Source organism: Corvus kubaryi, unplaced genomic scaffold (assembly GCF_017639235.1).
Source record: "Corvus kubaryi isolate FWS band 111438036 unplaced genomic scaffold, C.kubaryi_AGA036_p1.0 37357, whole genome shotgun sequence".
Lineage (NCBI taxonomy): Eukaryota > Metazoa > Chordata > Aves > Passeriformes > Corvidae > Corvus > Corvus kubaryi.
Window position 1 is genome coordinate 13,665,601 of NW_024581117.1, and position 25,792 is coordinate 13,691,392.

Below are 25,792 nucleotides of genomic sequence, written 5' to 3' on the forward strand. Positions count from 1 at the left end.
CTCCCAACCCTGTTTTGCGACAGGTTTGTGCTACAATCATTGGCCCATCTTCAGCAGTTTTGGTGAGCTTTAATTTGTCTCTGTATGCAGCCATGGCATCTGTCCCTGTCTGAGCTCTCGCAGGGAACTGCCTGCCTCTGTAGGGTCTAGGGTTCTCCTCAGCCTTTGTCACTTCCCATTTATTCTATTTCCTGAAAAAGGATATCTTGAAGAAGTGTAGGGGGAAAATTAAAACTGCAAAATATAAGGTGATGGAATTGTGATAAAATTTTGTGAGGCATATGTATTTTCTCCATGTATTTCATAAAGATGATTGGGATCAATTATTTTCAAACCTTTAGAAGAACCCTATGGTCCTCTTACAGTATTCTGTATTTTGAGATTGAATTTTTATGCTTGTTCTCTGTAAGTGTCAGCAGTCCCTACAGGGTTATTTAGTGTTGTGCTCTAAAGGAATACATCCGTTGTGATCAGGCTACTGCAGTGTATTGCTATCCTCTGAAAGCAATATTAGTATGAATTGATGGTTGCATAAGGGAGACTACTCTCTAGCCCCGTTAGTTAAACTTGGAGGAAGGTAATCACAAGGAAATGCAGTAGTGAAATCTTAGTTTCATTATACATGATTTCAAATAAAGATCTGCAAAATTGCTGCTTGATTTGTTTGAATGTTTGTGAATTGCTCTAACCTGGTATCTGTTATTGTCACTTAAGAATTCCCAAGCCATCCTTTATAACCACCACTATATTTTAACTCATCTTATTCTTCTCACCTTGTCCTTCTCACTGTTCTCGAGCTTACACACTGTACTGCAACACTGTAAAAGGTGCAAAAATTTACATAACAGAGTGGCAAGTGTATTTTTCCTTCTAGAACATACTCTACTGCAGCACAAGTACCTTGTAGTGTAGAAATTGCCATAGTAACTACTCATTTCTTATTGATTAGATGGATAAAAATTCTCATAATATATAAGCAGAATAACTTGCTGGCATATGGCTCCAGGCTACCCCTGTGGCAAATCTTACTTATGAATTCTCTCCTTTTTCTGCGTGTAAGAGTTTTTTAAATGAATTAGTATTCCTTGGATTAGAACACAAAATAACTTTTTCTTTTCTGCCACAATGGAGCTTAAATTTTAAGTTAGACTTGATATGCAGCTCCTAAGACAGGATGTTAACTTGTATTGGTTTGTAACTGGATTAGGACAACTAGATTTCACCTCAATGTGAAATCTGGATGGAGAAGGAACAAGAAGAAAGCCTCCTCCCAGAGTGAGGGAGAACTCTAACAGCTTCAGAGCTGACCTCTAATGAGTAAAATGTTTTAGTTTGGCAGTTGTGATAAATCTTTTTGAAAAGTGCTTTTTGAATGTTCTAATTGGTTGCCTGAGAAAATGAACCCTGTCTTTGTTTCTCTAGTAATACTACAGACACACTACTGCTCTTCAGCAGTGGCACTGTGAATGCCTACTGAAGGCAGGATTAGGCCTGCAGTGAGTTACAGTGTCTGACAGCTGTCTCGGTTCATGTGCTGCGGTTGCTGAGCATACTATTGTCTCTTGCAATCCTGAAAGATGCTCCAACAAGGCTTCTACCAAGTTTGTTGTGAAAGACAAACTTTTTGTGAATTCTATCAGGGGACTGAAATTGTGAAGCACTTAGGCAGGATGTCAGATAAAATTAAGCCCAACACATTCTTCAAATGTGAAGCATCAGTTTATTCAGAATAATATAAAATGAAAGAACAGCAACACTCAGCCAGTTTTTTTTACACTGTAAATCTAGTCTAACGTTCTTCTGGCGTCTTCAGTGAGGCCTAGGTGTTAGTTGTGATTATACTCATTCTGTATGATTATTTTAGGGTAATATTAGTTAGATGTGTAGGAGACTGAAGATTTTAGAGCAATTTTTAGTTCAGGTCTTCCAAGCTGCTATTACAGATGCTATTCATGCAGACCTGCTTTACTTGGCTTGGAGGTGTTTCCCATCTCCCAAAATTAGAAATGCTAGGTTAGGGCATCATTTTTTATATTGTACCACCCTTCAACTCTATTATCTTCACCTACAGCCTGACAGTCTCATTTCAAACTTTGTGTGACCTTACACTAGTTTGAAAGAGATAATAATCCACAGGGCTACAGGAAATGATGCTGCTGTTTCAATAAGTTAGTCCTTCACAGAGACACTACTCAGGAAGAGATTCTTCTCCCTGTAGTAGGCGACAAACAAATGGAAGAAATGCTTTGGCAGCTGTAGATAGCTTTCATCTTTAACAGGAAGAAATAGGCTTGGCTCTTCTTAATCTTTGGCCTGAATTCTTGTGTGCTTTCGTAAAGACTTTCACAGGCAGCAGTGGGAGGTGCAGTGTTTAGCATGTTTTGTCTGTGTGCTGAGATCTGGAAAGCGGGCCCAGAAAGCAGGCGGAAATGTGGATGAGCAGAGAGCAGTATGTAGAGGGTGAGGTAAGGGTTTAGGTTGACAAATGAAGGGTTTTTTATAGTTACACTGCTTTCACTCCCACTCTGAAGGGAAAAGACACAACCCAAAGGAGACCAAATTAGGAAGTTTGCACAGAGGATTTTAGGGTTACCTTCAAGACAGACTTGGGATCACTGGAATTCCTGTCTTAGCACCTTGCTGGAGAAATTGGAGTGGAACTGCCTGTTGAGAACCCTTCCTGTGCTGGCTCTGAAGAGCCAGGAAAGGTTTTCAGAACACAGCTCATGTGTGGTTAGCTCAGTCATTAGTATCTGTTCCATCAGGAGTCTGTACTGCTGTATTTCCCTGCTGGTGAAATGACCAGTCTTGGGCAAACATCTCTGCTGCTTTTGCCACTGTCACCTGTTTTTGTTGCCTCACAATTACAGATTAGGAATGATGCTTTCTTTCCTCTCATAAGGAAGGAGAGACTTCCTTCCTCATATAAGAGTGTGAAAAAAGTGGAAAATTGAATCCTAAGACTCTCCAAGGCCAGGGACTCTCCAACCTGCTGATTTCAAAGCTTCCCTATTTTCTATTGATACAGCATCAGAGAAACAGCCTTGTGCAGTTTTAAACACCTTGTGCTGGTGTTATGTTCTAATGCTCACCTAAAAAACTTTATTTTTGAGGGGAAAATAATGATTTGGTTCATTTCATTCAACTGAGGAAATCTGCATGGAAAGAATATTTTCCAGGGAACCTAATTTTTAATTTTTTAATTAGTATGTTGTTCAGAGTATGGTATGTTTAGTATTTAAGTGTCAAGATACTTGTAATGCTTAGGGGTTTTTTGTAAGTGTTTTAGAGGCATCTGCAGAATGTTCTTATTGGCAGTCTCACAGATTGCTACAGAAATAAAAGGTGTATATTGGGCACTGCCAGGTGTGTGTGAGGGTATCTAAATGCACATATATATTTGTGTGTGTATTTAAAATGCCTCCTGTGTGCAAGTATTAAACACATCCTCTTGGGGATTACACTGTGACTTGCATACTTGGAGGCAAAGGCTCTGAATAAAGAAGAACCTATCCAGAATAGAGTGAAATTAGCTGCAGTTGCTGTGGGTTTTCAAAGCAATGGCAGCAGTCAGAATCTGGCCTAAGTAATTAACTTACGAAGCATGGAAAGGAAAAGCAGCATGTGGAAGATATAATTAATAGGAACATATAACAGTCAGCTCTCACATAATAAATTGGCAGCTATGCCTGAGGTAACTGCCTTTTATTTGCAAAATGCTGTTGGAATTTTTAAAAAGTAATTGCACATTTTCTTCCATTTCCACATGGTCACAGAGAACTTAGTACAGTACAAATACCAACAGGAATGCAATAAAATCATCGCTGTTGTTTGTTTTTCTTGCTCAGGGCTATGATCTTATTTGAACCAATGTCCAAAGAAAAGGAGGAAGACATTCTAGCTCAGGAAAAGACAAGTGGCAAAACATTTTAGTGAGGTTTAATATGGAATAATCTAAAAGGACAAGGCAAAACCAACCAGAATAAATAACAGTAAATGGCCAGATATCTATTTGCAGAACAGATTTAGTATTGTGTTCTCCTGACTCAAGTAAATAATGGTTAAGATAAATGTTCTGAAATTCTTCCATTTTGGAGGCTTGAATTTTCCGCATCTGAAGGTTTACTGCAGCTTTTCCTGTAGAGCAAGCGTGACTTCTTTGGGTACACCACAGGTGCTGGCAGATCATTCTACCTCTTGCCTAGTGCAGAGCTTTGGAAGGCTTTGGGATGGCATGAAGACTCCCCACAGGCAGCTGCTGCTTCAGCTGCCTCCAGCAGCCTGCTGCAAAATGCAGAGCTGCTGTCCTGCTCCAAACATTTGCAACAGGAAACTGAGGAGGGCTTGCAACTGAGGTTTGCTGCTCTGCCCAAAACATATAAGTTACTAGACTTCTTAATTGCCATTTCTAGGCTTCTCGGTGTAATAGAGGGAACTGCATGTCACTCCTGCTACCTGGTATATGTGATTCCTCTCTGTACCCAACTGGGAATTTATACTACTGCTTTGTCAGTTTGGGCTCTCTTTTGGTTTTAAGCAATCTGACTGCCATCACTGCAATAGCAGGGAGGAAAAGGGAAGTCCAAATCTATTCTATTGTAAGTGTGAAGAGGATCTAGCCTATTTTGTCTGTGAGTGAAAGAGGATGGGATCTTGTTGTAACCACCTAACACTGGACAGTTCTAACACCATAAATGTGATTAGAAGCTTTACTCTGTTTAAAATTGAACAGCCGGAAGACCAGGAAATAGAGTTTGCTGGGAAATATTTCTGCTGTAACCAGTCTCTGTGCTGATGACCCCAGGGGATCTTGCATTTGCTGCAGGCTGAGTCTAGTAGGCAGTTTGTTGCTGAACGAAGACTTTAAATAGATAGCGAGTTTAAAAAAAGTACATCCTGCAATTCTTGTGCTGATGAATTTAGAATGATGTTCCAGCAAGCTCAGTACACTCCAAATTAATTAGCAGTGATCCTTTTAACAGGATAATTACTATATCAGCAAGTGGTAAACTCAAAATGAATACAAGTAGTCCCGGCTTGCAACCACAAGGAAGAGCTGTGTTGTGGTTCTACCAACTGATTCTAAATTCATCCCAGTGTGAAAGGTTTTAGACAGCACAGCTCGTCATCAGAGCTGTCACCTTTTTACCTCTAGACTTGAATTAAAATCCTAAATGAAGTTGCATTCCACTCTCCATATGTCTAACTCACACCACCATGGAAGTAGTGATTGGCTTTTTAAAATTGCTACTGGAAAAAGGCTGAAAATAAGGAGAGAAGGAAGTGTTGCACATTATTACTGCTGTATAAATGGTAGGAAGGGCTGTGAAATATATGATACTTCCTTATGGCTGTGCATTTTCTTCTTTCATAATGGAAGGGTCTTATCCTGCATAGTACAGTAAGAACTCACAAGTATAAACATGCTCGTATCTTTGGTGTTTGGACTTTTTTTAAACAGGTTCATCTTTCAAAGAATAGATGTGTGGTTGCTTATGAGGCTGTGGATAAATAAGTATATGACTGCTGCAGTGATGGTAGAAACACTTTTATTCATTCCTGAAACCAGATTCTGGTTTTAGAGAGCTGAGGCCTTAGAAAATAAGGTTTAATTGGGTATTTTTAATATGGGCAATTACCTTAATTAGGTTGCTCTACATGCTTTTCTGGTCTCTTTCAGAATGGAAGCAGAAATCTATAAAAGCACCTGCCATTTTCTGTGGGAATGTAAGTTTTAGGCAGACTTTCAAAAATCACTTATCTTACTTTCAGCTTCTCTAAGCTAAGTCCAGCAAAGTCAATGGTCTTACACAGATCTCAGGTGTGCTCTTGGGAGAAATTGGGGCCCAGGTTGTTCACTCCAAATGTGAAAGTAGTAAATTATAAATTTTAGCCATTTCTTAAAAATGGATCATGACACTCACCAGACCAGACAATCTCTCAGGTTATTGCATGGGAGCTTGTGGTGCTTTATGAAATGTGGAGTGCCTGCCTGAATCCTTTGGCTTAGATTGCCTTGAGCAGCACTGCCATCTTCTTTCTAGAGAGACTATATGTCTGGGTCAGGCCACTTTTAAAAATCATACAAAATGGAGACATTTAAAAAATGGTCTCAACTGTAAGAACAGTAAAATCAAGAGGGAAAAGAAGTATTTACAAATATTTTGGTGAGGTTTTGTCCATGTGTGTTCTAACAGGTAGAAATAGAAAGGCAAGCAACTCTGTAGAAAATGCCTGTAGCAAATGCAGTTGTCTTCTAATGATCCAGGGGACTGCTTTTTTTGTTTTGTTAAGGTTTAGGTTATTCAGACCATGCAGGTCATAAGAGTCTTTTGTATGCAGTTTTGTGGTGTTGCATAGTTCTTAACTGAATCCAGCCAAAGATGAGGTAACATCTGAAGAAGGTTTTCTTAAATTCCTGGAATGAACAACGTTCCCATGTTGCAGTAACAGCAGTAACACGCCCACACAGTTGTTGCTGCTGAAGTTGCTCCTGTGCACAGTGAACATACTGTTCATCACACTCTAGCTATAGCCCAGCCATTCTAGTAGAGCTCAATGGTTTTGAGCTTCCCATCAAGGACAGGCTTGTCCTTCTACTTGAATACATGCAAGTACATAGGTCAGCACAGTGCCACCAATGGTAATAACCAATCTTGTTAGTGCTCCCAACCTTTCTTGATACTACAAACTATGGCTACAAAATCCTTGTGAGTACTATAATACGGAACTAGTCAAAACCCACCATATAAATGGATTAAAAAAAAGTCCCATTTCTATGAATTTTCTTGAGAAAGTTCCCCTACAATTTAGAAGAAATTAACGTTCTCTTGATGGAAAAGATCACTTAGGCACTCAAGGTGTATTTGATCATAGAAACAGGCAAAGCCCTTCTGAAGAAACTGCGGGAAATGCAACCTCTTCCAAGTCAATAACGGCTCAGTGATCTTCTGATGGAGCTTGGGATTCCTCTTTTGGAGGGAAAGCAACAAACTCTTTCATTTCGTTCTCTTGGTGACCAGTAGCATGAGCACGAGCTTCATAAGGCTCACATGGGCAGCAACAGACTTCTCCTTTCCTGCTCCTCTGCAGAACGGTAGCACGGAAGTCTAACGTTATCACTGCCAGCCGATACAACTGTAGAGTAACAACTAAGATATTCTTAGCTGTAAAAAATACCAGCATCTGATTGAATATTCTGAAGTGGCCCATCAGAATTGAACGCACAATGAAGAAGGGGCCGTCCTGTATGAAAAGGCTGACCCCAATGTTCCAGAGTTCCGCGCTGTACCTGCAGAGCAGCAGGCTGGGAATCCGCCTGGCCGGTGCGCTTGGTTTGCAGCCAATATGCTGTACTGGAAGTAGAAGAGTTATGTTAAAACAACTTCGTGAAGGGGAGCCAGGGTTGGCCTAAAGGGCACTCACAATACAGGGTACCCTGGATTATAAATGCATTCAACTGTAAACTATGCAACATACAGCACATCCAGTTTCTGCGATGTTTTTCAGCAAAACACACTAAACTCATCTGAGGCACTTATGTGGTCTGGCAAACAGGACTAAAAACCACTTCCTCTTTTGTATCTCTCAAACATACTAGTATTTATACACTTCTACAACAAGAAGCAGAAAATCACCTAATGATTCTTCACAACTTCCCCAGATTTTTGGTTTTTTTTTTTTTTTTGTGGTTAATCAACATGCCAGAGCAGTATATATCCTTAAGAAAAAAACCAACTGTGCTGAATAGGAACAGCCAGTGCTGTAGCATTTCATTTTGTTCCAGGCTAAGACCTTGCTTTTAAAAGATTCACCAGATAGCCATTGCTTTTTTCATGTGTCATAGTAAGAATAAGGCCTGTCAGTGCCAGGCAGTATTGAGCATTATGAGGTTTCTGTCTGCCATGTAAGGCTCAAGGCACAGTAAACTTGTTCTTAGCCTTGTGGGCATCAATTTCACACAACTGCTGGAACTTGCATGCATGGGTTCCCCTTGCCTGTAAAGGTGGTGGTGGGCTCAAATGCTCTCTATGGTGTAGTGCCTGGAGAGGGACCATCAGAAGGGTTTGTGGGGGTAACTATGGCTGTCTCTTATGAAAATACACGAAGCTTGATTAACCTGTCTCTTGGACAGGGAGATTTCACTGGTTTAAAAAGCATCGCTACTTGTGATGCAGTAACAACCACCAAACATTCCAACTTGCCAAAAGAATTCTATTGTTTGAGTCAATGCTGGGGTTGAGGAAGAAACAGATGAGACTCAAATGGAAAATGAATTGTAAAATGTAGAAATTTGCTGAATCCATTAGGCAAAGCTTCAGCAGCAGCTAATTTTTTAATATGCTTCTGTTCCTTTGCTGTTTAATAGTCCTAACTGCACTGCTGTAATCTAATCATAAGTGCCTAAAAATTTCTTTTACGTCATGTTTGGTGTGTGAGTAAACATTCTGATGCTTGAACAAAAAGTACTATCTGTGCAACTGTATAGAACTGCCTAAAATAAACTGTACCCCCAATAATTTCAGGAAAATGTGTGTTCAGTAATTTAATTTTTGACTGGAAAATGTAATTAAATAAGTGGAAAAGCAACAGCTAGAGAAAAAAAATGAACAGATTAAGTTCTATTTGAATTTATTTGGGTGGTGGTGATGTGTATAGGATGTTTTTTATTTGGTTGGTTGAGTTTTTTAAACCTGAGTGCTGTGCATCTTTAATAGAATATATTTTACCAGTAGCAGGAATTTTAGCTATGATAAATCTGAAATGTGATTGCATCAGATTTTTTAGGAGGTGAGCTGCTGAGCTGAAATGCTGAAGTATTTTTATAACTTCCCTGTTGGAAACAAAGCCTAGCATTGTCCATTAAGAAAGGACTAATGAACAAAGTAATATTCCAGGAATTTTTAATTTATTATTTTAGTTAGTGTGTCAGCCTAGAAATCTATTCTGTATGAGATGCTAGTGAGGATAATGCATTTTTGGACTTCTGTAGTTGTTGCAAACTTGTAGTGATTGGAGACCAAAATGGTTGGAACAGATGACGATCCAGACAGCTTTCATTGTTTTTCTTGCACATGGAGAAGCCCTTTCTGCCCAGGAACAAACACAGCCCTGAGCTGGGTGAATGGCTGGGCCTTTTAGATTTAGAGTCCCAACATCATATGGTCCTTTAGGTTTCCTGTGAATAGGTAATTTCTCCTGTGCTTCTGGCTGTGCTGTTCTGTTGTTCACAATTGCCTGTCTCTCTGTGGGGTCTAGTAACCCACCCAAATTTGAGCCATAATAGACCAGATCTAACTTGAGAACTCAAATAGTGAAGCTTAATGCAGTAACAGGCAACTGGAGTAAAACAATAGTGCAATCCTTTTTTCCTTTTCCTGAAAGTAGAGCTCTATCAGAGAGATCAGAGGTTAGCCAGAAACAAGTGTTTCCTCAAAAGAAACCACAATGAGCTTTCTTCAAAAGCTGTTGTCATATAGATTCCTCTCCACCAGAAGTCCTTGGTACAGCCTGTAGTGTGTGCACAGCCACAAGATGTACCAGCAAAAACTTAAAAGCATTTTTTTCTTTTCTTGTCTACATGCAAGTACTAACCTGCAAGATCGAGTGGAAACTGCAACATACTCCAGGTCCATACAGCAAGAATTGAATTTATGAGAGCGTAATTCTTCCTATGGGAAGGGAAAAAGTGATAACAATGAAGATGCAATTTCCTCATATGATCACAAAAATGCTTCCTCTAGTGTTTGGAATGTCATTTGAAGGGTGGGTGAGTGAAGCAGTGATTGATTGATGTGTGCTTTTATGATGCAATGCTAAGGAAAACAGAAGCACCTTTTTGTATGGAATATTTGCTGTTAAGGCTTACATGTTCCAGCTGTGTAATTACACTAAATATCTGAAGCTAATGTTATAATAATAAGTATGTGAGAATAGACTCTATGGCTCAGAGGGAATATCTTTACCCTTGTAGGGATTACACGTTCCTTGCAAGCCTGAAGCTTCTCTACCAAGTGGGAAGGATACTTTTCCTCTAAAAGGCTCTAAAAGCATTGCTATGATATTTACAAAAAATAAAATAGTATTTGTTTGAGAGGATGAACCTCTTCTGTGCCTCTTTCTTTATGACGGATGTTCACAGCTCATCTCTCAGCAGCGTGAGGGGGAGGTGAGCTTACTTCCTCTGGGAGAGATCACAATGTTGAAAATTCACACCAGACTGTGCTGTTCCCCTTCTTCTTATCTTTGAACACTTTGTCATTCTATCATGAAGTACATATGAGATAACCAAAGGAGCAACTTGGATAATGAATCACTTAGGCCAGCTCTAGTTGCTTCCTTGCCCATCTAAAGCGATTCATTAACCTGAAGGAGGCTTACTGTGTATCCAGTGTTTCAGCTCCTGTAGCCATAAGAACTGATGCTGCCTGGCAGTTAGGCTGCTTGTTTGGCTCTCTTTTATTGTGATGAGGTGACATGCTTCTCTGCCGGCAACACTTGAGTAATCCCTAACAAAGCTCACAGGACTTAGGCCTTTCAACAGAGGGAAAGGCAAGAGCAGGCACACAGAGCCCTTGAACGTAGCCTTCTGTTTCCTACGGGAAACGCAGTTCCACCACTCTGAACACTGCACATCACACAAATATCTTGCACTGTGCAAGTTATTTACGTCAGCAAAAAATCCTTACCGAACATCCTCAATGTCCAAGGTTTCACTAGCAAATTCAAGTATATCTGCTGCTGTTCCCACAAACATGAGAAGCAGCTGAGACAATTGATCCCGGGTGATTTCAACTCCAATGGGGAGAAGCCATCTCCCAACTACTAGTAGCAGTAGAAAAGTCTGGTGGAGGGCCAGTGTCCATACAGTCTCACAGATTGTGGAGAGCTGGTTGACAAAGACTTTAGCCTGTTTAAAAGACAACAATAATATACTGTAACTTCAGGAGACTGATGTTATAGGTACCTTCAGAGACTGCATTTGTCCTTGAGCCTGCTTTTGTTCTCTTTCCCATTGTATGAGAGCAAATAATTTCCATCTGGCAGGCCTGGTTTGAAAAAGGCACTTTAATACAAACTTTGGATAATGAATATCAAATCTTTCAAATCAAATCTCTGTGTACTACTCCTCCTGTTCTCACTTTTCAGCTGAGCATTATCCTTTGCAGAATCTTTACCCAGACACCTTCTAAATTCAGTTGCTGAGATTTGCAAGAGAATGATAGGAGCATCTCTTCTTTACACAGAGACTTGTCTTGGCAACAATAGTGAGTATGCAGCATGCTGTATTTTCACAATGTGGTTTTCCAAAGTACAAATATATATAATATATGTCTTGAGGTTTTTTTTTGTTTTACTCACTCTGCAAGGTGCTTATCTCTAATTGTCATAAGATCTCTACTAGAAACAGGAAAAGGTGTCCCACCGTCTGAATGATGTGGTGATCTGTTCCCTCACTTCCATAATTGCTGTCTCTGGATTGATTGAAGTCTTGGTTGCTGACATTCACCTGAACTGCCCCAGGCTCATTGCCACAGTACTGTTGTGAATAAAAACATGACACGTGTGTAAACATCCCACACAGGGAGCAGATGTGCTCTATGACTGAGAGTGTCCTGTTTTGCTGAACTGCAGAGGGTTCATTTGTTAAAGGTATCTGATGTTTACAAAGGTCCTCCCTCACTCTTAATGGAATTCCCTTCTTCTTCAGAAGGGAAGAATTCCTCTCATGAGGACAAGAGTGATGTGTTGGTAGGTTCCTGAGGAAGTACAGGGTTGTACTGCAGAAGAGGATGCAAATGCAAAGGCCAATGGAGTGGGTGACATCTCTGTGCTGCTAACTCTGTACCCTTTGAATGTGATCTGCTTGCAGCTCTCCTAAACTGGCAACTGGGTTCCCTACATGGTCTCTCTTTAGTTAAAACAGTCACATAAGGTAAAAACTGGTCATGGTCAGGCTCTATATTCAAATTTATTCTCAAAATATCTGCTTCTCCTTACTATCCAGGAAAAGCTCTCTGAAAATGTCACTGTTTCATTTTTCTGTATGATTTCTCTCAAGGCTGAAAATGAGCTGGGGTATGATATTTGGGTTGTATTCTCCACAACTCCTGCCCCTGCTGTGCCTTATTTTGTAAGGAAATTCATAAGGTGAGAGGTGAAATAAAGGAGTATTTAAGAGAAATAGAGCTGTATTGTTGCCTATCCCTTTGAAATGGAAAAAAGGGTGCTTTTACTTTCTCCAAGAACACAGTGATCTGGGAAATTGAGTGTTGGCTAAAACATACTGTTACTCCAACTGCAGTAAACCAGTGGTGGGGCTATGTTCTGTCTGCAGCACTGTCCTGCCCTTCTACCTTCACACCCAAGGCTGGCCCAGGAGCAACTGTGAGGGGCATGGCTCCAAAATCTGTCTTCATAACAACCCCTTAACATCTCTCTTCATTGTAATAAAAAGAGGCTAATTAGAAAATCAAACCATGCTGTTACTAAAGACTTTTATCCTGTCCTATTTTTGCCAGAGAACTGCACATGATTTGCATTTCTCCATTGGGCCCCCCACCATTTTATTGCACAGGGACTGATTTTCTGCAACAATTGGAATGTGTTTGAGAGCATACTGAGTAGCTGTGTTCAGCACAAAGCCTGCCAATATAAGAGAAACATTTTCCAGCAAATTTCAGATTCTACTTTGATACTTTGCTTGGTCTCTGATAATGTTGTTCAGTATCTGGGTAAATGCTGCCTCTTGACTGACCTTGTGGTAGATAAATTTCCTGTACTTGAAAAATCTGGAAAAAATGTGCTTGTTGCTTTTAGAGTTGGCAGTAAAGAGTCTTAAGCTGAAGGCTTGTCTTATTTGAACAGTGGGTGTGAGAGTCTTGAAAGATTGACACAGATGTGGGGAAGATATTTCCATTTGGAAGAGGGAAGTCTAAAGTTCTGGGCATGGAAACAGTGAGATGGAGGGGCTGGTACTCTCTGCCTGGCTACAGTCCTGTAGGGCTAATCTCCCTGGGTTTGCCCTTCAACTAAAGGAGAGAGAAGAAATGGCTTGTTCAGAGGATGTTTTGGAAATGAAATTTAATTGGTGCTCTGGAGAGGCATCTATATCTGTTGCCTACAGAAAACCCCTAAAGTCTATGGTGACCCACCCACAAGGTCAAAGTCAGGCTTTCTGAGTTATTTCCACAGGCCGTGTGACACAGTCATCTGAGGAGACCACAACCTAAAAATATTGCATAACTGTCCTAACCACCCCAGAATACGAAGAAGTGAACATCAACAAGTAGTCTGGGTAGGGCAAAGGGATGACTAACCTGTGCAGGAGAAGGAAGGCTGACTCTGACAGCCTTTGGTTTGTCATTAAGTCTGCATTTAAGCTCCCCCCTCTGGCCCCTTGCCTGGTCTGGCATGGTAAGAGGAAAGCAGCCATGAACCTGTACAGAACTTCACATCCAAGTCTGAGGAGCTGCAGGACTCAGCAGCTCAACTGCTAGAGGTAGGCAGAGGAAACCATGCCATGGCTTGCAGGGGAGCTCTTTTTCTCTTGTTCTAGTGGCACGAAGGTGCAGGAAATACCTCTAAGAAAATTAATTCACATTATTGGTGTCTTTGGTTGGTGTCTTTCCTTTTATGCCATTTTTGTAAGTACTTCCAGCTGAGAAGTGGCTTACCATTTCAGAGCAAGGCTCCGTGATCTTGGACTGAATGGCATGCTCAGGGCCAAGCCCTTCCCAATTGCTTCCAGGCAGGAAATGGAAATCTGCATTTGCAAAGCCAGTCCTTTAAGTAGGCTCCTGTTTTTTTCATTTAAGTATGTTCATATCTTGTTTGGGTTTGTTCCTCTCTGAATATTTATTAAGTGGTGATTGTGAAGTGATTCACTTGAAAATTTGGAGAAGAGCCTTTATTTACGTCATGTATATGCATGTAAATAGGACTGTTGGTGCCAGGCATATTTACCTAGCGAGTTATGGATGAGCAGTGACTAAATGGGAATGTGACAAGGAGAAAGTGAATATTGTTTTACTGTTTCACAGGCATTTGATAAACATGGTTTGCCTTTTTACTACTAGATCCGAGTTAGTCCTAGGTATTGACTGTGTACCTAGCTAAATAAAAATGGCTTTGTTTTCAGTTTTTTTTCTGTGCAAAGGTAAAATAGGAAGAAACTGTACACATTTTATATCGATTCTGGCTTGGCTTACTTCTTTTTGTTTCTTCTGAGATGAAGCTTACATACCCCTGATTCATAAACCATCTAATCAAAATGGAAATGCTGTTGCATGACATGCTGATGTCCCGGTGTGTGGTCTGCAGAGAAGCTCACTGCCAGTGCATGGGGGACACCTGAAACACCAAACTAATTCAGGCAGTTTCTGTTTGCACCTTATTCACAATCTATTATTATCAAATAAAATAGGTTAACTTTTCATAACAGGGCCAGCATTGGGGTGTAAAATTGACACTTGAATATTCGAGTGGAGTACCCTCAACCTATTAATGTGCATAGAAGCTGAGGACATTTTGGAAGAGTCTAGCCCTTCCCTGGAGCAGGCCCTCTGCCAAGCAACAGGTACCTGGCTTGCTGTCTGTGCTTTGCTGCAAACAGTGAGGCTGTCACTATGGAAACACGTGTGATGTCAGAAATTCAAAGCACTCCTGACTGCTTCATTTTGCTCACACAGGAAAGCTGGAATGTAAAACACGAAGAAAAGGTTGCCTAAGCTGTTTTCCAGATTGAAGAATATAATGGGTATGGCAAGGAAGGAATGGTGAAAGATGAAAGATCACTTTGAGGCATTCATTATGCTATAATTTTAGCTGGTAAGAGAATTCTACCTCAGAATGAGGGTGAGGGAATGGACAGTAATATTTACTATATCCTCAAAATGTTCAGGTTAAGGTGGTTAAAAATAATTACAAGGTTTACCAAGTATCTGTCTCATTCCTGACTGGAAGCCTGTATCAACTACAGCCCTGGTAGTCAGGTAAGCCCTGCAAAAGGTGGTCAGTTACTGCTTTCTGTAGCAGTGGCACACCAGGCATTTGAAAAGGTAACAGAGCCCTGAGATCCTGTACATTATTATGAAAGAATGTTTGGGTTTTTTTATGGATTAAATGGTTTCAGTTTTCTCGACAGCAGACAGCAATGTTTTCTCTCTGTACAGTTCAATTGAGTTTATCATCTCTCCATAACATATATTTCATCCCCAAATACATTACCACAGAGCAGTAGTTTCTATGTAGCCAGTATTTCACCCTTGATAAATGAATGGTGTTACTTATGTCCAGTTCTGCAGTACACAGAGAGGCAGAATTGCCTCTGTCTTCAGGAAGAGAGACTGCCTATTAGCACCTGCTTTAAGTGACAGCACTGACACAAGCAGCTGATGCTTCCTGGTAAAGATTGAACACGAGATCAAAGTTCTACCACCTTAAAGACCACACACTGTTTTCATAGTGTAAAAGTGTGGATATAGCAACTGCATAATTACCCATTCTGTTAGCATTTAAATAATGAAAATCCCAGGATTACTTCAGTATTGAGAACTGTACTAGTCTGGGTGCTGTGTTTGAGATTATTTGTTAGGAAGCTGCTCCCCTTCTGGAGGTATTGTTTTTGAATCTGTTAGATTGTGTGTTTCCAGAACTCTCTATCCTACCTCTCCAGGTATAAACTAAGCTGTTAACTTGATATACTCGCTCTTTAATTCACAGTAGCAGTATATCAATAAGAACAAAGTATGCCATGTTCTAACATCATTTTGGGAAATAAACTGCTGCCTTTGACTACAGAATTAGCTTGTTTCTTGGACCAGATTTAACTATGACAAATGTTCTCAATATCCACATTACCTGTCTGTAACTGTTTAAGGAGATTTGGGAAAACAAGAAGACAATAAATTCCTGCTGCTGTATTTAGAAAAAGCCTCAGGCATTTTCAGTGTAAACACAATTTTGAATATCTGATTATGCTTCTGTGGGCTCTAACAATGTTACAAAGGAGAAAATGAGGCACTAGGTCTTCTTAGTATAATTTATGTATTTTCTTCTGTTACTTTTTGTTCTTGTTCCAATCAGAACTTTTACTGCTGTGGATGTAAGGCACTGCATATGTGCAAATGCTAGGACAGACAAAATTTCCTTTTACCTACATGGAAGTGCTATAGGGACTTGAAACTAGCCTGCATGAGGAGACGGTTGACTCAGTGAGAACTGTTGGGCTAAGTGGCTCTGTTCTGGCCCTAACTGACCCCAAAACATTTGCCCTTAAAAATTTTACCTGTTTTAGTCCTGAATCGGAATCCAGACCCCCTGCCACTAGATTACTATGCAGCACAAAGAAAGGAAGGATATAAACCTTGTCAGACATATTACCAGGTGAGGTAACAATCTGTGTGTTCTCCTACATTGCAGCAAGCATGAGGAAACCAGAGTTTAAGACCCCTTTCACTGATACCTGTCTCAATTTTGACTTGCTTGGAGTTGTGGTATTTGCTTTTAAGTACTCTGAAATTCACTTTATTTTACAAAGGCCTCTAAAGCAATGAAGTTCTTTTACCCTACTGAGCAAGATTCATGGTGGTAACCTGGGGGTGAAAGGCTGTGTTTTTCAAACTTCCTGTCCTCAGTTCTGCAGATAAATACAAATAAATGGTCTCATTTTTAGCTAGGAAAGAGGCTCATTATCTGGTAATTAGGAAGTGCGCAATAGTCACAATATAGCTGTAGCTAGATTGGGACACCCACCAATATGAAAGAGAGAACTGGAACAAGATTTAGCAGACTTCTGTCTGCATGCCCAAAGCCAAGCCATCAAATAATGCATCAGTTTCAAACTAGTCCATCTTGTCTCATAATAAATACCTGAGTCCCATGATGAATTTCTAGTAGCCATAGTGATGGTACTATGCAAATCAGATATAAAAATATTGCTGGTGAAAACCTGTGAAGGAAAAGAAAAGGTATCTTGGTAATATGGCACATCATAAATACTTTCCAATGCAGATAATGTTTGGGTATATGGTCTCTTGTGCCTCTGCCATATGGGATATTAAGAAATAGGGTAACTGCAAATAAGAATTGCTATTCTTGCTGGATTGCTCGTGCTGTGTCAGTATTATAAACAATGGGTTTATCTGTACATCCATTTAAGGTCAAATATGGAAGTTTATTTAAAATCTCTTTTTTAAGAACTGACCAAAGGCACTTCACTGTTTGTATTTCTATCACAGCATTTTCTGTATTTAAAAAGCCTGTAGCTAACATGCTCTTTCTGATTTCATGAAGAGTGAATTAATGCATTGAGTCAGTTCACTGAGTGATGCTGAGATAAAGGCTGTTGTTCACAATCCTGTGCATTGACACAGGAAAGGTAGAAATAGCATCAGCTTTCCTAAAACAAGCATTGCTTCAGTGTGAGAACTTTTAGTTGCAGGCTGTGCACTTAAAATGGGTTTATGAAAATGTGTCTCAGCCTTGTTTCTCCGTTTGTGCAGGCAGTTGTAGAATTTTCTAGTTCTTCTCTCCCTGCCAGTCTTCTGTATAACTTATGTTGATGAAGCTTTATTATCTTCATCTTCTTTACTGGGTTTATTCAGAAGTAATGGACAGGTTTCATGACTCCTTCTGCAGGTAGTGATTCTTGTGAGAGTTGCAGATGTTTTCTTATTAAACACTTGACATTTGATTGGGGTGGCTTTTTTTGGCAATTCTATCCTTTTGGAGTAGGAATGAGGTGCGATGCCACAAATGTTCCATCTAGCTCTGCCACAGTATGGAGTGGGCATTGCTGCAACACCCTGGGACTGGGCAGTGGGGCCCAACTCACAACATTTGCTTGGTTCCTTCTATCCTGCCACTGACACATTCTGCAGTGAATTTAAACTGCTTCTAAGTATGCAACTGCAGCAACATTTTGGTCAAATGCTGTTGCATTTAGTGTTTGTTCCTATGTTGAATGTACCTTTATTTTGGTAATCATAACATTTCCAGTGGATATTAAGTATTGAGGAAAACAAAAAAATTCTGCTGCTTAGGGAATTACTGGGTTGCTGAACTGCACTGAAATGTTTCAAACAATCCCCTCTTAGATTAGACTGAAGACAGTCTGGGTTTGGGTTTCATTGCATTTTTTTGTTTTTCAGGGTTGAGGGGGTGTTGTTTGTTTTGGCAGTGGGGGTTTTTTGTTGTTAGATTTTTTTTTAAAGAAAAAAAACCTTAGTGATTCTGTGGGTTTTCAGCCTGGTTATTTTGGGAGAGAACACACCTCTCATTTGAATGGAAGAACTAACATTTTACAGTATTTCCTGTAGGACTTGAGCACATGAAAAATCCATCCAGCTGGCAGGTTAGCAATACTGAGCTAATGATACCACATCAGGCCAAGAGACTTGAGGGGCTTTAACTCTGCCTTTCTTTCGGAAGGAGCAATCTGGAGGAGGTATTACAAGGCTCACAAGAAGACTTTTTCTCCACATGTGCCATTTAATGTTTTATGCTGGTGTAATAAGTAACAGTTCTCTGTCAATAATGAACAGAGAATATGAGGGTGTTGGAGGCAGGAGTCCTGCTGCATAGTCTGCCCCTTGCTTGGATCGGTGACTGTCTGTGGAGGTGTTTCTACAGATGCTGATGTGATGATGCCTGTTCCGAATGTGACTGTTTTCCACTGGAGCAGAAAATTATCCTGATGCAAATAGATGCTGGTCATTTGTCTACAGTTCTCACCTATAATGGTACTTTTATTTTGCTGTTTAAAGTGCTGGACCACATCCATTTTCAAAATTTTCTTCTAGATAAATTTAGCCCAGTCTTCTATGTATTCCTCTAACATGGATCTGCTTTCGATATCTATTTCTGTTTGGATTTTTCAAAACCTGCCATTGAAAGTGTTCCTTCACAAAGATTCTGCTGCTGCCTCCTCTCCCAAAAGAATTGGGTCTGTTCAATCTGCCTGTCTCATAACTGCATTTTGGGCTCTGCTGTTGTTCAATTTTCCAGTGTCCTAGACTTTATCACTGCTTTTATTACATTCAAATTTAGGGCATGGAACTCTTGTGTGAATCGTCAGACAACACTACTTCTGTTATAATGACTTTCACAGGTTGCAATGGGCAGGATTTTAAGAACATGGAAATACTCCAGGGCTCTTTAGTCCTGGATTTTTCTCAGGGCCTGCCTGCAGTTTGAGTTTTTAACAATAAAAGGTCCTAGTGAAATCTTGACAATTAGTTACATGACCGCTTCCTTTTCACAGAGCATTTTGTTTTGGCTGCCTGAGCACTGATGAGCTGTAGATGACAGCAGTAATTCTTTAGATGCATGTAAAACCCCATGTGCTTGGGCAAGCTCTGCGATGACTAACTTTTTTGTTCATTTCTTGGGCAGCCTTTCATGCATTTAAGTTCCCCTCTGGAACAGCCTCTCAAATCGAAATATTTAAGCCACTCTTGCTGTATCAAAAGAGTGGTTGCTACTCATCTTTTATTTTTTACCGAGTTTAGGTTCATGCAGTAGCGTGGCATTAGCACTGCTGCATGGAGGAGAGAAGGGGGATACAGTCCCAGGGAAGGAGATGCAATCCAAGGCGCGGCAGGACGGGGTGTGAGATGCAGGGCATTTGCAGGGTTCCCCCGCACCCCTCTGCCCCTCCAGCGCGCAGCCCCGACCCGCTCAGGAGGTGGCTCAGGAGGTGCCCCAGTGCCCCCAGCCCGCTGCAGCCGCAGCCCCGCGGTATCCACCTTTTGCCTGCAGCAAGAGACACACACAGCCAGAGTGGCTCCCGCGTAGTCTGCTGTACAACTGCCCCTCCTGAAAGCCCTCTCTCTGGCAGTGGACGAGCCAAAACCCACCAGCTTTCCATCCCTGCCTCCCAGGAGCGGCCGGGGAGCAAACGCGATCCCTGAACGCCTGGCAGCGCCGGGGCCGGGGCAGCCCCTGCTCTCGGGGACAGCTTTGCATCTGCAGCGAAGTACATGCAAGGAAGCAAGAGGGGCTCGGCGGGATATGCTCACCATTTGTAGCCTCTGCCTTGCTTAAACTTGAGGGTGAGCCCTGTCTCCAGGCACAGGAGAAGATTGAGCAGTGCCAGCAGCCAGTACTTGGGTTCCTTCTTCACGGCAGTCACTCTCCAGACCCCGATGAGTGAGTGCAACACGAAGAGCAGGCGAGTGACCAGGGCATTGAGCAGCACCATCAGCTCCATGCCGCTGCACCCCCTCCCTTCGCCCCGCACCGCGGGGCCCCGGCGCTTCTAGGAGCCCTGGCAAGTTACCTTGGGAGTCACCGGGAAGCGCGCGCCTCGCCGGCACACAGATCCCTTCTCCTCTTCCATCTCCACAAAGGGGCCCATTATAACAAAAAAGAAACAGCATCGCCCCTCCCCCAGACTTCCTGAAAACTTTTTAAAGGGAAGAAGAAGAAAAAAAAAAAAGATACGCTTCCATGCTGCAGTGGTTTGCGGGCTCGGAACAGCCCTGGCCGGCCCAGGCAGGGGTGGGGAGAATTGTTTCTGTCCCCTCTGTCATCGGCTCAAGGACCAAGTGCGGCAAGGTTTTCCCTCTTGCCCAGTTACCATCGCTCTGCAGCCGCGCTTACTGCTCTCGCCTCGTGCGTTTCCAGCAAAGACACAATGTAAGGCACGATATTAATTTGAATCATTTTTGCTGAAAGCTCCACTGCATTTCTGAGACTGCAAACCAAACCCCTCTTTCTGCTCCCCCTGAAAGAGAATTCATATTTGGGAGCTCTTAAAATCGTTTGTTTAACATTGCAATATAGAAAGCAGGAAATGTATGCTTAGTTCAGTACTGGAATCCCTTGTGCAGCAGAAGTCAGAAACTGAAATCCAGTCAAACCATTCTATTGTATCATCTGCACCCTGCTTTAGGACTAAGAGCAGGCCAGGTACAGAACTCCTGAAACAGGGATGAAATCTGGGCTAACACTAATATTACTGAATTCAACAGAGGCATATACAAAAAATGCACAAAAGTTTGACTGTTAGGTCAATTACCTCTAGACAGACTTCTTGTATCCTCTGTGGGAACAGTATATGAAGTACAGAATATGTTTTAAAATTTCCTTAGTGTTTCTCATAGAGATTATTAATTTTATTTGAATTTACTCTTGGGTAACCAAAGAGAAATTTCTTCTTGATCACAATTGTCACTACGTTGCTCCAGTTTTGTGTTCATTTGCTGCCAAAGCACTTAAATTGAGATAGACCATTGTAAAATGCAAGTAGAGAATCAAGTCCATGTAAAGTACTGTGGTGTTTCAGAGGTCATAACTTCCTAGATTTAATTTTAAAAACTCCTGTTCTATTTAAACACAAGAAGATATTCTGCTAAGAGTTGTGACCTTTATAAGAAGGTATTTTTCCTCAATTGCTAAGATCCAAGTTTTCCTTACTGCAAAGCCAAGCCTCTTCCTTTACGAAGGCCTGGTGCTGGCCAGCTGATATCCTTGGGAGTGGGGGAATAAAGGGGAGGAAGACTACTTTACTTTAACCCTGACCAGAAAAAAAAGGAAAACAAAAGTCCATTCCACAGTAGAGATCAGTCACTTGGGAAATGCCTGAGTAAATAAAGGGACTGTGTAGTGTGCCTTTTTGAAGGAACAAAATCAAGCTCCTCACGCTCAGAGGAAAATGAATTCAAGTCAAGGACCTACTATTGATAATCCCTGCCAACAGCCATCCTGCCATATCGTGCCTTGGGTGCTGCTGCTTCACAGCCCTTCCGTTGGCGTTAAGGTCAAATATAGTGGAAGAGGAAACCGGGAACTGACAGATTCAAGAGATTGTTTAAACAAGATATTCCTCTGTGGCAGTGCTTAGTGTTGAAGAAATGACTTGAGGGAACTGGTATGTCTGATTGTTCATGGAGATCCTAACAAGGCAGACAGAGGTCACAAAACTTGGAAGGAGGTTGGTCAGTGGAACATTCTCATGATACCGTGCTCAGGAAGGATGCAGAGAGCTTTGCTGGGAGCCAAGTAATTCTGCATATTAAAGACACTTGGGAGCTGAACTGCTTAACAAGGTAGTTTCATCAATGAACTACCCAAACTTCACATCGCTGAAAGTCCCAAACTTAAGTAGGAAGAAGATATAATACTGGCTCTGCCTACTCAGTGGTGGACCACGATGGCAGCACAACAGCCTGAGTAGAGGGGGAAGTAAGTACTCATGGACAACTTCATTTCTTTGGCCTAGAAGAGGCAAATATTGCATCCAGATTTGACGGAGTGCATTTTTAGATGTTTCAGTGGCTGTTTTGTGGAGCAGCTGGTTCAGGAGCCCATGAGGGCAGTGCTTGACTTGAATCCTGAGTGGTTTATGAGATATGATGTCAGGAGTAACAGCTGAAGAGGTCCCCTGAGAGGGGCATCTTAATGTGCTTAGATTCGGCATCCTTGCAGGAGTAAGACAAGCCAGAGTTCTCTACCATTGCTCTGCTTCAAAAAAGAAAACTAGATGCAGATCAGCAGGCATGTTGAAAGTAAGATAGATGGAGCACCTAACTCTGCAGGGAGTGTGGATATTGCTTCCGTAAATCACATGGGAAGTGCAGAGATAATAACTGTGCATCAAGGGAAACTTGAGAAAGAGTGAGAAGAAGCCAGCATTGGCAGGGTAAGTGAGGTTGCAGGAGCGAGAAGGTATCCTTCAAAAAGCTGAAGTGCTGTCCAGCTGAAGAAAACTGAAAAGATGATTAAACTCTGGCATGGACAAATGTGGTAAGGCTGGCTGAAGGAGTGTGAGGGACAATTAGCAAAAACCATAGTAAGTAAAATGTCGGTTACCTGTTCAAACATGTCATGACTAGGAAGTCTGCCAGGGAATTGTTCGGTCAGTGGATGGTCAGGTGGCACAGAAGCCCTCAGGGGCTGTGCAGGAGGAGTGCAGTCCCAGCATGAGTACAGATGTACACTGTAGTATGGGATAGCACTGATTCCTGCACAGAACCTTATAGAAGGGTTTTTTAGAATGTTTTTTTCCCTCTATGACTCTGTGTGTGCTAGTGTTCCACCAATTCAATTCTTGTCATAGTTTCTACTGATCTGCAGCTTACACTTGTCAGGCTAATTGATCATGGGCTAGAGAGTACTTGAGGGAGAAACTTTGTTTACATTGTTTTTATACTCTTTCCCTGAGAATGGAGTTAGGTCTACTGCTGGATGCAGGCAATGGAATTAGGTGGACCTTTACTCTGACCCGAAATGGCTGCATTAGTAGAGACTTTCTGATCTCTGAAGAAATTGATCTGGACTGGGTTGTGGTGTTGGTTGGATCCAAGCTGAAAGCAAGACTCATGTCTGTCTGTATAGAGTGCTCTACTAATGATATACCCTCCTCTTCCCTATCTTTTTTTTTCCTTTCTCTTTTTTTTTTTCTTTTTCTTTTTTTTTTTCTTGGAATATCTGGCCTGTGTCTGGGAACCCTTGAGAGTTAATGTTTGCATGAGTTTCTGTACTCTGGCAAAGCCTGGACACAGTGGTGTGAACACGTGTCACAGCGTGTGGGATTTTCATCCAAGACACCTTGGCAAGATCCACTGCACAGCTCTGCCACATAACAGCCAATTGTAGCATGTCTGATGCATTTGGGAAATGTTAAACCTTACTGTGCCCCAGCACCAGTGACCTTCTTTCTGCAGGAATAGGAAATCTGGCACTTAAAAAACTGTGCCACAGGATCTTTGTGCTTGCGTTGAATAATTTCTGCCTTTAGGCTGAGTCACTATGATGATTGTGCTAAGGAGACTCCATAACTGTCAGAAATGTGAAATTGCAGCAGTTCCCAGCAACAAACTAGGGTTGGAGGGGGGTCACAAGCTGAACATGAGTCAGCAGTGCCACACTGCTCTTAAATGAAGAGTCACATCAGCAAGTAGCTCTAGAGCTGAAACCTGACAATGTCCACCTCCTCTACTTGGGAAGGCCTTTGCTGAAGTGCTGCCCTACCTTGGCTCAATGAGGGAGGAACCAGTAGAGAAGGGCAGGAGTGTTTCTATAGTAGGAAATTACATAAGCAAGTCAGTTTTAGATAGTTAAAGTGACATCCTTGCTAGGTTGCAGTGCTTATAAAATCACAAGACCCCTGTTCAAGTACCTGGACGGACTCCAGTTTGAACTGGAGTGCAGGGCTTAGGAAATCCTGTGAAGAGGAATTCCAGAACAAAAGTTCTTTGAGTTTTTGTGATAATGTGCAGTGGTTTTTTGTTCTGCTTTAGGGTTTTTTTTTTTCTCTTTGGGGAGAACTCTTGAACACAGAGACCCTCAGAATTTACTTCCCTTGCTTACAAACTGGGATGTTTTTGGCAGTGAAATTTGGGGGTAATGGCTATTTGCCTTCAGTTCAAGAGACTTAGAAGATTTGATTTACAATATTCATAAAGAAATAATTATAGGGTAATAATCTGAAAGAGACTGGGGATGAGAATGGGTCATAAATTCAATGTGAGTCAGCAGTGTTGTTCTGCTGTGAAGGAGGTACACTGGGATGTATAAACAGACCTGCAATGTGCCAAATTTCAAATTGCCATTATTTCTTCTGCCTGCCTTGATGCTGGGAAAAACCTCAGCTAAACTGCCTTAATTCTGGTGATGTTTAATCCCAGGGGAGAGCTGACAGAATAGAGTGTCCAGAGATGGACAAGACTGCTGAGGAAAGAATAAGATACCGTGATTCAATGTAGAGAAAAGAAAACTGAGGGGAGATGAAAGCGGCCAAGTGTTCAGGAATAGCCCGTTCACCAGTCCCAAAGCAGAGGGAAAGAAGTAAAAGGTTTAAAAAGGAAGAAAGACAAAAAATTGCAATTAGATGTCTGGAGACATCTCTTGCTAGGAAGGACAGTGAAGCACTGAAATAGATCGTGTAGAGAGACGTCCATTGTTGCAGGCTTTTAAGCACAGGTTAGGGAAACATCTGTCAGGGATGACAGCAGTTTAGTTGATCGTTTGCAGTAGAGGGCTGACTAGATGATCTCTGGAGGTTTCTCCAAGTCTTACCGCCTAGGGCTCTAAGGTTTATTTCTTTATTATCCAATCATTGTCTTGAGTCTCTGAGGAAGTTTCTTGCTTAAATTAAATCTGTGTAGTTTTACATGCATAGAGTTCTTTAAGAAGAGGAAATTGTTCTGCTTTCTTAATGCTTGACTGCAAACTGTGAATAGTTATGACAGCCTTATAAGGAGATCACCACAAGTGGCAATTAACATACATGTTAATATATGTTACAAATGGGAATGATTCAGTTGCACATGGGAAACAAAAAAACCTGTCCAATTCTGGCTTAAGTGAAAGCCTAACTATTGCTGATCAAATGCAAGAGGGAGAAGCCAAATCTTTCAAGACATGATATGTGATAGAAGGTACTAGCTATAGCTCAGTAAGGGTGTGAAGGAAATGGATAAAGGAGTGAAAAAAAAATGAGTATAAAAAGATTAGCTCTCTAGTAAAGAGCCAATATGATTGCAGAAGCATTAAAATCCCTGCAGGAGATTTACTGAAGACTCTGCCCTGGATTAGAATTTGATATAAAATAACTTAACTGAAGTCATACAGTTTCTGTGCCATTTGTAGCTGAGTTAATAGCATATGTTCCTGGAGGATTACAGTCTATGATTAAGGAAATTAGGTTTTGTTTGAATTTAATTTAGTTGTATAAAGCTGCTACAATAATTTACAGCTTTGATATTTAATATTTAATAACCCAGATCCTAAAAGAATCCGAGGTATAGCAATGTCATTATATATTGAAATATTATCCCCATAAGTC

At 41.3% G+C, this 25,792-nt stretch overlaps 2 protein-coding genes across 15 annotated transcripts in view; one reads left to right on the forward strand and one right to left on the reverse strand.

The window, feature by feature from the left end:
* The window catches only part of CABCOCO1 (ciliary associated calcium binding coiled-coil 1), a 264,326-nt gene that overhangs the window by 101,272 nt on the left and 137,262 nt on the right, over positions 1-25,792 (forward strand). The window lies entirely within an intron of this gene.
* Positions 3,665-20,537, reverse strand: TMEM26 (transmembrane protein 26). 2 transcript variants are annotated; one of them, XM_042033349.1, is made up of 6 exons: positions 20,022-20,532; positions 16,873-16,951; positions 11,426-11,539; positions 10,689-10,909; positions 9,595-9,671; positions 3,665-7,355 (listed from the first exon to the last, which is right to left on the reverse strand). In XM_042033349.1, exons 1-6 carry the CDS (start codon positions 20,210-20,212, stop codon positions 6,940-6,942), a joined length of 1,098 nt encoding a protein of 365 aa, XP_041889283.1. In that variant the 5' UTR covers positions 20,213-20,532; the 3' UTR covers positions 3,665-6,939. The 2 variants fall into 2 exon arrangements, with proteins under 2 accessions (XP_041889283.1, XP_041889284.1); XM_042033350.1 differs by lacking the exon at positions 11,426-11,539 and having other exon boundaries at positions 20,022-20,537.